The 12,421-nt window shown below is 35.9% G+C and overlaps 1 protein-coding gene across 1 annotated transcript; it reads left to right on the forward strand.

The window, feature by feature from the left end:
* The first annotated feature begins 10,660 nt into the window (after nucleotides 1-10,660).
* LOC130471754 (zinc finger BED domain-containing protein RICESLEEPER 1-like) lies at nucleotides 10,661-11,383 on the forward strand. Its single transcript, XM_056842046.1, has one exon. It carries the CDS (start codon nucleotides 10,661-10,663, stop codon nucleotides 11,381-11,383), a length of 723 nt encoding a protein of 240 aa, XP_056698024.1.
* The last annotated feature ends 1,038 nt before the right edge of the window (nucleotides 11,384-12,421 follow it).

Consider the following 12,421-nt stretch of genomic DNA (forward strand, 5'->3'; position numbering starts at 1 on the left):
TATATACTCTTCATTTTCTGAGTTTGTGGGACACAATAGATTGATCTCTTCCTCTCTTCCTTCCTTTCTCTTTGTTTTGATTGAAGACTTTTGGTTCATGATTAAGTCATGATTATTCGTATCTCTCAAAACCTCTTCATTCTTATTCTTTTGGGCATAAGTTTATGTGGCTCCATCTCATCACCCAAAAGTGCCTTTGTGTGTTGAGAGTTGTGTAAACCTTAGGGAACGAATCGGTGAATACAATTGTGCACCCCGGTTGCACCGAATCTTGTTTTTTAGGCAGTGGTTTGGTTACCACGGCGCAACGATTTCCTAAAAACGTTCTAGTTCTTATTCTAGTAGTTTGCCTTGAAAACCCAATTATTACAACAATTTGAAAACGAGAGATATTTCAATGGCTAAATACTTCTTATGATTTGTGAGGAAATTTATATTAATGAGTTTGAGTGAAAGATAGAGGAAATTTAGAGGGTTTCCAAAGACGTTTTTCATTCACGTTTTTTCTGGGAGAAGTCTCAAAGATTGACCCTGATCGAGGGTCATCCGTTGTCCGATTGTCCTGATATTATGACACAATATTCGTTGTCAAAAGTAATGTCTTGAAGAAGATGGTTAATGAATGGTGGTCATGATATCGTGATGGAAGATTGATTGAAGAGTTTGGTATGTCATAAAATACGCAAAATTGATTTAATATCAAGGGAGGTTCATTCTAAACTACTTTTTTTAATAAGTTATTATTCTAACATGTTCAATTCTAATGGCCATTTCAACAAATTATATTTTGTGAAGTTGACAATAATAAAATGGTTTTTTTATTGTCAAATGATGTTTGTTGGAATGATTACTAGAAGATAGAGGATTTGAATTATTTATGATGTATGAACATACTCTCTAGTTGACTTTGGTTTCATGCATGTTTAATTTCATGCGTAGACCTTAGTTTTATTAGAGGTATGCTTTTAGTCTTTTAAAGACTAATGTGAATTAGTTGTGCATTGTCATATTTTCTTAGGTGGGGGAATTTTGGATTTTTGTGACTTTGTGTACTTGCATTTAAAAGGGTACTTAGCAAGTAGTTCTAATGGTGATTAGATTATTAGCCTTTGTACGTTGTCATTTCAAGCGTTAATTTTTTATGGTAATATTGGTGCATACTTATGAGTCCAATTTCTTATTTATTACCATGAATTTTGGGTATGTAACATAATTGTTAATGGTTTCTTAAGCATTGTTGGAAATATGCATAATTAATTTCTTGGAGTTTTTTGTGTACCCATTGGAGTTAGTTGTCGTAAGCTTTTGACGACCCCCTAAAACATAGGTGTATAAGTTTGTGGAAGCAAACTTTGTTGAACCCTTTTCCTTGGAACATGTTGAGTGAATAATTACGTGTAATATTTTCCTTGGATGTATACCTAATTATTCGAGTCACTACACTTTTGGGAATTGGACCATTAATCTTGTCATGATTGGTATGGTGTTGTTTAATGAATTTTCTATGGTTGAGACTAAATAGACTTTTTATTCTCACTTTGTGTTGGTGTTGGAATTTCATTAAAGTTGGCCAAAAGTTTTGAGACTTGATTTTTAAGGGTTGATTGATCTTTAAATGATTTTATGGGAATTGTTGAGTACATAATTTTATTATGTTATTTCTCATAATCTAAACCTTGTTGAGTGATCATTTTATGATCTTAAATTTGGGGCTTATTATTTCCATGTGGGGGTTGTATTTTGTATGCTCATGTATCTTAAGAGTTTCTCTTGGAAAACCTTTAGACCCCGGTGTTTTTTGGAAAGTGATTGTAAGTCCAAGTCCTCTTTTCCAAAGTTTTAAAAATTTAGGCGTCATGCAATGAGGCTTTAAGGCCACTATGTGGGAAGTGCCTATTATTTCAATGTTGGACTAGTTTCCTTGGTCCTTGTATTTCTTGAGGGTACTCATTTTATTATGTGTTTAAATCTATGATTTTTTGGGTGTCCATCTTATTGATGAGTCTTGGTATGTATTTTATTTGAGTAGTCTCATTTTAATGGTAATTCTTCTTTTAACATGTTTGTGCATGATGAAATTAATTGTTTGGCTATGCACGTTGAGATTAAAGTGTCTCTTGCTTTATTGTTCTATTTTCTTCTAATTCTTTTGTTAGTAGTGAACAAGTTGAATTTAGAAGAGACTTGGAGTTATAGTTTTCAAAGCATGAGAACTGCCCGTTATGCTAAAAGACGTTTTTAGGTATGCCTTGAATTTGTGTTGAGTTTTCGATTCCTATGAATAAGACCTAGATTCCGTGAATTTTCAATTGAGACTTTTTGTCTTTAAACTTTAAGAGGGAACGTGAATATCTAGATGTTTTCTTGAAAGGTTTTGTTGACTATTCACCGGATGGTTATTAGGAGTTCCAAGGCCATTCTTGGTTTTTGGGAGAACCTTATCAAATTAAGGGATTGAGATTTTGTTATTCTTATTCTTATTTTTTTGGGAAGAAGTTTTATATCACTTAGGTTTTTTTTGAGCAGTTTGACTTTCATTTCTATATTGCATGCTCTTTTTACCATAGGTATGTAAAGTGATTGTTCTAAGTGGAAAAACCATGAGTGGTGAGTTCCCATGCTAGAGGATAGTTATCATGTGTTTATGGAATTCATTATGTGTGTTGAGGTTATCGCCTTTGTAATGGTACATGTACCTTATCAATATCTTGATGCATATTGATGGTTTAGAATTTTAATTCTCATAGTTGTTTAGAGTAATGACTTGTGTGAAGAATTTTAATTCTTAGTTTTCCAAGGTGATAATATGTTTGGTTGTTTTACTCTATATGTTGGTGATGTGCTCAAGTTAGTTTTACATCACATGTTAAATATTGAGTTTGAAACCCGCTTTGGATTCCATGTATTCTCCCTTGAAAGTTGAAAGTGTTATTTAATTAAATGGTTTTGAGTAATATATGAAAAACAAATGTTTGGTTCTCATAGTAAGCCATTTTCTTAATTTTTGAAAAGTTTTGTGAAATATAAAATCATATCATTTGTGGATGTGTGGACTGTACTATTTAGCATCAATCTTTAAAAGGACCTAAAACATGATTTAGGTTGTGTACGCTATATGTTTTCCACTATGATAATGATATGTATTGTTGGTATTTTGACATAGAAATTATTTGTGAAATTTCTGTGAAATAACTGAGTTGTTTTTATTTTCACAAATTTTATAGTGAACGTGTGTTTACTTCATCTTTCCAAAGTACTATGTTTAAGGTACAATGGTTTTCATTTGCAATGTTTTCAAGGTATGTTACTTTGAAGTTTTCGATGCAAATTTTAGAGTTTGATATTGATGAAGTACTTTTACTAAGAGAGGCTATGCTGATTTTGAGGATCATACTTTATAAAAGAATTTTTTTGTAAAAGAGAGTTGTACAAAATTGTCCCATCAAATTTAATTTGTTTTGGTTGAACCAAGAACAAAGTGATTTATGATTTCTAACCCATGTGTACGTGCTTTTGAGTGAGCATATATTATCCTTGCTTGTGGTTATATTTCTAACAGAAATTGAAATGCAAGGAACGCCCTATGGTAATAAGATCTAATTGTGACATATAATGATCCTTGATGATTGAAATGTCGAGGGGGATAGGCTTCATGCCCATTTGAGTACAATAACAAGCATTACTTGCTTATCCCTATGGCATGTGTTGTAATATAATGCTTGAATTAGGTTGAGTCTTGAACTCTTAATGGTAAAGTTATAGTTGAGATGCACTTTAAGAGAACCACCGCTTGTATGAGGGTTGAGTTGTATAAACTCTAAATGAATCTAACATATTGAAATGGACGCATTCAACATGTGGATTCACCAACCAAATTATTTGAGAGGTTGAACATTATATTATGTTCTTAATGAATCTATGGTCTTGTGGGGGTTAATATAGCTACGAGGGAGCTCTTGATGGTTCACTAAAAGTGAACATATTTTAACCCTATTGACTAAGTCCTATTTGAGAAGCACTTGAGGATTCACCTACGTGGTTGTGAAGACTCGCCATCTTTTATGAAAACTTGGGCGGTTTCCTAGAGCTTCCATGATAACTAAAGAAACGTATGGCTTAAAACGCGTACACTTTGCGGAGTCCACATAATCTTTGGAGCAAGGTATGTGTTGTGGGGGCGTGACTTAAATCTTAGAGTTTTAAAGTTAGTCCACTCTTTGATCAAGGACTTGAGGGTTTCAAGGTTCGTCCACCCTTGGGTTTGTAAGTCATAATTCACTTCACTAAGCATTTGGTTTCAATTTACTTTAGGTAACACCAAGTGTTATGTATTGATCTCCTCTTATGCCCAATATTTTCCTCTTTCATTTGGTATATTTTCTCATCTTTAGTGGCGGATTGTTGGAATTTAAAGATGGAAAAGTGTGCTCAAAACGTGCCTACCAGGTTTTCCAAAACCGGCAAGTTTCTCAAAACCTGCCTGCCAGGTTAGCGCAAGTTGAAAAACGGACTTAAAAGGCATTTCTTGAAGTGCACCAAAAACCGGCATGTTTTGAGATCAGTTTTTTGTGTTGTCCAGTTTTTTATCTTCTTTTTGGATTCTAATTTTGTGATATCCTTTTAAGTATGATTTATGGACAATAAGTTGGTCCATTATTCCTCTTGATTATGGGGGTTATAAACCCTTCATTATCATGGGTTTAATTGGTGGTTCAATGTCATTGGATTCCTTTAAGTCCTTTTATTTCTTTAGTTGTTTTATCCTCAACTAATACTATATATACTTTTTATTTTCTGAGTTTGTGGGACACAATAGATTGATCTCTTCCTCTCTTCCTTCATTTCTCTTTGTTTTGATGGAAGACTTTTGGTTCATGATTAAGTCGTGATTATTCGTATCTCTCAAAACCTCTTCAATCTTATTCTTTTGGGCATAATTTTATGTGGCTCCATCTCATAACCCAAAAGTTCCTTTGTGTGTTGTGAGTTGTATAACCTTAGGGAACGAATCGGTGAATACAATTGTGCACCCCGGTTTCACCGATTCTCGTTTTCAAAGCAGTGGTTTGGTTACCACGGCGCAACGAATTATTCTAGTATTTTGCCTTGAAAACCCAATTTTACAACAATCATCATCACAAATAGAAAAGGAATTATTGAAATGCGTACAACACCGTTTAGGTGCAAAACCACATAACCTTGAAAAAGGTGAGTAAAGGGTGCGATATTGAAAGTGCGATATTGAAATTGCGATATTGAAAGTGCAATATTGAAAGTGCGGTATTGAAAGTGCGGTATTGAAATGACGATATTGAAATTTCTGTATTGAAATGAAGATATTGAAATTGTATTATTGTATTTGAAATTCGAACGCCAAGCAACTTCTTAATAATAATTGTGCCCGACACGGATTCAATTCTCCAAAAATCTTAACTTTAGATGATTTGATCATCTTGAAGCAATATTGATTTTGAATATTGAAATAGAACTTGAACTTTGAATCTTGAACTTGAATATAGAACTTGAATATTGAAATTAGGAGGCAAGGCCTCACCTTTAAGATGCTCCATGATTTAAAATTGATTCTAGTTTAAAAAGAAGTTGATCTCATTTAAACATTATTGAATATTGAAAGTAGAACTTGTATATTGAATATAGAAAGTTGGATGTTCATATGTTCTAGTTTAGAAAAGGGTTTGCACTTTTCCAAACATCCTTGAACTTGTATAATGTTAAAGTTTTTGAAGATTTGTATGATGATTGTTGTAAAGAACACTTTCAAGAATGAAAGCCTCAACTTACTAATCATGTTTTTTGAAAACAAAGCATAAAGATTGAAACTTGACATTTGCAAATGTAGTTTGGAAGATCATTTGCGGGGGGGATTCAAGTATGAAATCCACTCAAAGATTACTCCTTTTGAGGCATTTCCTAGTTCAAGTGAGTATGCACATCACAAGAACATCATAGGATTAATAAACTTGATATGTCATAGTAATTTGTATTAGGGATTCGGTTTTACCTTGTTAGGGTTAGGCTAGATTTTCAATTAGTGCTCCCAATGGCTTTGATTTTTGAAGTATTGTAGGAATATTGAAGGTTTTTGAAGATTGAATTTGTATTTGATGTTGAGAGGAAAAATGCGTATTACGACGTTGTATTAAAATTTTTCTCATTCATTTGGGTGAAAATGAAAGGTTTAAATAGGGGATTAGCAGGCTAAAAGCCAAACCACGCCAGCGCCATGTGCAAGGGCTGCGTCAGGCGCTGCTGACGTGTCCCAAGTGCCGCCAAAGAAGGACGATAACGCCGTCCTTTCTTCGTACCGGGGCTTTGTACCTTTCTACGAGCTTCGGAGCGTAGTGATGTTATTGGGGATTAAGGTAAGGTTTGCAACTAAAAACCTACCTTTTGTGTCGGGATTTGTATTTGGACTCAGTTTTATGGGACGGAGCCCGGCATGCTCGGTTTTGTGGGTCGGCGCCAGATTTTGGATTGTTTAATGACATTTAGATTGGAAATGGCATTGTAAAACCAATGGAGAGGTCCATTGGGTGAGATTGTATTTGGATTTTGAACTTGAATTTTAGAAATTGAATTTTGTACCGAGCTCCGAAATGGGAATGGGCTCGGGAATTGGACTTTGGATTTTGGATTTCGGAATACATCTTAGCAACTAGGACTTCCGCATGGAGTTGTTCCAACCACCTAACAAGGGTAATAGTATTCGTCATCATCCCATTAGGGAAGACACGAATTAGGAGACACAAATTGGAACTTGATTTTTCAAGGGCTCGAATAGGAACTTGGAATTTGAAAATACGGTATTATGACATCATGGATTTGGAAATTTGAACTTAGTATTTTGAACATAGAGCTTGGAATGAAATTTTACCTTGAAAATCCGGCATTACGACGCCGTTCTGAAATTTGAAACTCGGGTTTGGAAATTTGACACGAATATCCAGCATCTTAACGCCGTTGGATCGGAATTTTGAAACTTGGATTTGGAAATTTGACTCGAAAATCCGGCATTATAACGCCATTGGATTGGAATTTTGAAACTTGGATTTGGAAATTTGACTCGAAAATCCGGCATTATGACGTCGTTGGATTGGAATTTTGAAACTTGGATTTGGAAATTTGACTCCAAAATCCGGCATTATAACGCCGTTGGATTGGAATTTTGAAACTAGGATTTGGAAATTTGACTTGAAATTCGGCATTATAACGCCGTTGGATTGGGATTTCAGAATTTAGATTTTGGAGTTTAGGGTTTAGGGGTTTTGAATCAAATGGATTGGCACTCCTTGAAGACCCTAAATCGGTGATTTTAGATGCATGAGGTTTGGATGATGCTCCTAGGGGTTAGGTTTCCTAGTTGGAGGCGAATGGTTTTGGCAAAGCTAGAACTCGGGGTTAGCCATTCACGCGTGTAAAGACGCCCACACAATGAACAAATAACACGTTGTCACACTAGCATGAATATGAATGTGACATGCAAAGTTCTCAACCTAAGGTCGGTCTAAGTTTTGTATGATGCAAGTGGTCGACTTAGGAGGCAAAAGGGTCCTTGACTGAGAGGCGGATCCAGAAACAAAGCACCTCCACCCAAGGGATGTGTTCTTCGGCAGACGACCTCCATGAAAGATGTCAGGAACATCAAAAAAATTTAAAGGTTCAGTGGGCTCGTAAGTGGTCAAACACTTTGGTCAGGAACCGTATGGAGAGTGACCACTCCTTTACCCCCACGGCTATCCCGGAGGTAGAACACATTCGTATGGGCGAAGGTAGAAATTTATTTTACACAAATAGTATTTTCTAAAACGTGCATGAGATTCCTAGAATCACAATTGTATTTGAACATTGTATTTGAAAAGCCTACCTTTCGGCATTCGTTCTCGAAGTTTGGGAGCGCTTTTTCGAAGTGCAAAATTTGAGCTAAACTCCCATTCGGACGTTGGGCAGAATAGGAAAACAGCCACTGGAAGCCACCGCGTCTAGAGCAGACAGCGGCGCTAGACGCCTGTACAGCGCCCAGCGCCCCTGTCTGGTCTCAGCGCTAGAGCGTAGCAGTGGAAGATTGCTCAACACTTACCTACTGTCTGAATTTCAAGTTTAGGAGTCCCCAGTGGAGTCGCCAGATTGTAGGGATTTTTTTGTATTTTTTTCTTGTAGTGGTATTTTTCGTGTTTCGTATAGCTTGTACATTGAATTTTGTATTTAAGTTATGAGAGCTTGATGAGTCTTGTTTAAGACTCACCAAAGTCCCTAACTTCTTCAATTTTTCAAGTGTGTGATCAACTAGATTTGACTTGACCTTCTCAATCCCACCCCTGAAAGGGGAGCCAAATTCTATGTTCACACAAGTGATGTAATTGAATTTTGAACATAGAAAATCAAAGCTCAAAATATAGGAAAGTGCGCAAAATACCCCTACGACTTTCGAAAGTCGCCACCAAACATATTAAGGGTCCCGTTCGGAAAGTTGACTGTTTTGGGTCGGATAAGGCATTGAATCTTGAAACCGAACGGGTGAGATTCGGGTACGGGAACAAAGTGCTTATTTTTTGGTAGGCTTTAGAAACACATTCAAACACAAGTAAAGGATCGTTTTGAGAAATCCTAATCATGGAAATAGGTTGGTTGAATCATGCATTTTAGAACATTGAATATTTTACTTGTACGTGGTGACTTTGCTTTAAAGTTGATTTAAGGAACCTAAGGCCGTTTTTTCCAAAAATTATCTTTGTTAAGAGTGATGTAACCTTTTTTATTTTGTTGTATTTAACATGTTGGGTGATGAAAGCAATAAACACGTAAAGCATCATCACAAATACTAAAAGCAATTATTGAAATGCGTACAACACCGTTTTGGTGCAAAACCACCTCACCTTGAAAAATTTTAAAGGGTGCGATATTGAAAGTGCGATAGTAAAATTGAGATATTGAAAGTGTGGTACTGAAAGTGCGGTATTGAAAGTGCGATATTGAAATTGCGAAAGCGAAATTGCGGTATTGAAATGACGATATTGAAATTGCTGTATTGAAATGACAATATTGAAATTGTATTATTGTATTTGAAATCTGAACGCAAAGAAACTTCTTAATAATAATTGTGCCCAACATAGGTTCAATTCTCTAAAAATCTTAACTTTAGATGAGTTTCTCATCTTCAAGCATCATTGATTTTGAATATTTAAATAGAACTTCAAATAGAACTTGAACTTTGAATCTTGAACTTCATTATAGAACTTGAATATTGAAATTAGTAGGCAAGGCCTCACCTTTAAGATGCTCCATGATTTAAAATTGATTATAGTTTAAAGAGAAGTTGATCTCATTTAAACATCATTGAATATTGAAAGTAGAACTTTTATATTGAACATATAAAGTTGGATGTTCATATGTTCTAGTTTGGAAAAGGGTTTGCACTTTTCCAAACATCATTGAACTTGTATAAAGTTAAAGTTTTTGAATATTTGTATGATGATTGTTGTAAGTAACACTTTCAAGAATGAAAGCCTCAACTTACTAATCATGTTTTTTGAAAAAAAATGCATAAAGATTGAAACTTGTAATTTGTAAATGTAGTTTGGAAGATCATTTGAGGGGGGGATTCAAGTATGAAATCCCCTCAAATCTTACCCCTTTGAGGCATTTCCTAGTTCAAGTGAGTATGAACATCACAAGAACATCATAGGATTAATAAAATTGAAATTTCATAGTAATTTGTATTAGAGACTCGGTTTTACCTTGTTAGGGTTAAGCCAGATTTCCGATTTGTGCTCCCAATCGCTTTGATGTTTTGGAGAATTGTAGGAAAATTGAAGGTTTTTGAAGATTGAATTTGTATTTGATGTTGAGAGGAAAAATGTGTATTACAACGTTGTATTAAAAATTTTCTCCTTCATTCGGGTGAAAAGAAGGGTTTAAATAGGGGATTAGTAGGCTAAAAGCTAAACCACGCCAGCACCATGCGCAAGGGCTGCGTCAGGCGCTGCTGACGTGTCCCATGTGCCGCCAAAGAAGGACGATAACACCGTCCTTTCTTCGTACCGGGGATTTGTACGAGCTTTGGAGCATAGTGATTTGCTTGGGGATTAAGGTAAGGTTTGCGACTAAAAACCCAATTTGCTTATGAATATAGGATGGAGAATGATCCCCTGTTCATAGGAAACAATCGGGAAGGAGAAGAAGTGATTGATCTTACTGTACCTAGAATAGATGATGAAATAAAGGATGACCCAAATCCTTTTCCAAAGAGATAAAGACATCATGGGTATGGAGACACCTTGAATTGGTGACAAATCCAACCGGAATTTCAAAGGTAAAGTGCAATCATTGTAGCACTTTTCTGAAGTACACAAAGGGTGGTCCTACAACTACATATAGGAGGCATTTTTTGTCTTGTTATATGTGTAAAGTGAATGGGCAACAAAAGTTGGGTTTCCAAATTTCTACTCCCCAATCAGAAAATCTACAGAGTCTTAAAAATTGGAAATATGACCATGCTAAAATTAGAGAGCTTATATGGCTCGCATGGTTGTTGTTCATGAGTTACCGTTTATGTTTGCAGAATATGAGATTTTTAATATGTTAATGGAAGTTGCTGCCCCGGAATTTTAAATGGTCTCGTACTACTATAAAAAATGATTGTATGACTAGTTATGATATTGAAAAGAAGAGAACTAGGGGATTGTTAAAACAAGCAAATCGGGTTTGTATTACTACTGATATTTGGAGGTCAGATCCACAAAAGATATTGTATATGACAATAACTTGTCACTTCGACATTGACTATCAATTATACCAAAGAGTCATTAAGTTTGTTGATATTCCACCACCTCACTCTGGAGTTGCTGTTCATGATGCTTTATATAAATGTTTAGTTGAGTGGGGAATCGAGAGTAAAGTAGCTAGTATAACGGTGGTTAATACAACTTATAATGACGTAGTGGTAAGGACATTGAAAGACGGCATATCTTGCCAAGCAATTTTACCTTGTGGTGGAAAGTTATTTTATGTTCATTGTTGTGCTCATATCCTTAACATTTTGGTGCATGATGGATTAGAAAAGATCAAGGGTGTAAGTTTTAAGGTGAGGGAAAGTGTTAAGCATGTTACATTATCCATCGCTTGGCTTAACATCTTTAGTGATATATGTCAACAACTAAAGTTACCTAGTAGAAGGCTAGTTTTTGATTGTTGTACTAGGTGGAATGCAACCTACCACATGTTATCCGTTGCATTAGAGTTTAAGGCTGCATTTCCAAGGTACAAGAATAGAGAGCCAAGTTACAATCTCCTGCCATCTGAAGAAGAGTGGAAGCAAGTTGAAGCTAGTTGCACTTTCTTATCACTTTTTAATGAAGCTACATAAATAATATCAGGTGATACATGTTTTTTTTATCTTATTCTGATTAGGAATCCTATAATATATTTATTAACATTACAATATGAATGTAGTGTAACACCCTAATAATTCCTTGCTTTTATAAAACCATTTTCCAACTTAAAATAAAGGTATTACTAAAGTATTACCGCCACCGTGATAACGGTTAAGGCTAGTACCAGAATTACGCAGCGGAATTTAATGTCAACTAACTTTCAAAACAACATAAATAATGATTATTGAGGCCTCCTACAAGTTGGAACCATAATGGCCCAAAAACCAAAGTATTAAAAATTCAACAAACCCAAAACTGTAGGGGAATACAGTTAAACATAATAACATGTGTGGAAAACAATCCCCAAAGCCAGGAAACATGTATAAAGCACAGATTAAGCAAACTTACATTCGAAGCGTATTTTCCCAAGTAATCTGTCAACGAACACGAACAAAGAACTCCACTTGTCGTTCCTCTACTTGGTTCACCGATACGATCAGATCCGTCTTGATAATCGTAGCTTAGACAATCATTCAAGAGTTTGTGCTTTTGGGAAGAACACATCCATGGAGGCTGAGAGAGAATTAGGGTTTCTCTCTTATCCTTAGGGTTTGATGTGTGTCGACTGAATTGTGTATTAGATTAGGAAAACTTGTGTAGAATAATATTATAACCCCTTAGGTTATAATACTATCCGGCCAAGCCACAAGGGAAAGAACCAGACAGCACACGCAATCCCATACGCACGCACCACACAGGCGCTGGGCCTTGGGCCGCGCTGTGTGCGCTGCTGCTGCTGCTCCTCACATGTGCGCGCGCCCAGCCAAGGCATGGGTCTTGTGCGCGCTGGCTCGCTGCTACGCCTAGTGGGCCTTGCGCGCTTGCGCGCCTTGGCTTGTTGGGCTGACAACGTTGCCTTCTCGTATTTTCGTCCAATGCCTTACGGCAATTATTTATCGTATAGTACTTGACGATCCAATGTTGAACTATACGATTATTCGTTTTTCCTAGCTTACGAATATACGCAATAC

This window comes from Spinacia oleracea, chromosome 4, assembly GCF_020520425.1.
Source record: "Spinacia oleracea cultivar Varoflay chromosome 4, BTI_SOV_V1, whole genome shotgun sequence".
Classification (NCBI taxonomy): Eukaryota; Viridiplantae; Streptophyta; class Magnoliopsida; order Caryophyllales; family Amaranthaceae; genus Spinacia; species Spinacia oleracea.

Coding starts and splice junctions, on each gene's coding strand:
- LOC130471754 (XM_056842046.1), top strand. CDS start 10,661: ATGACTAGTTATGATATTGAAAAGAAGAGAACTAGGGGATTGTTAAAA.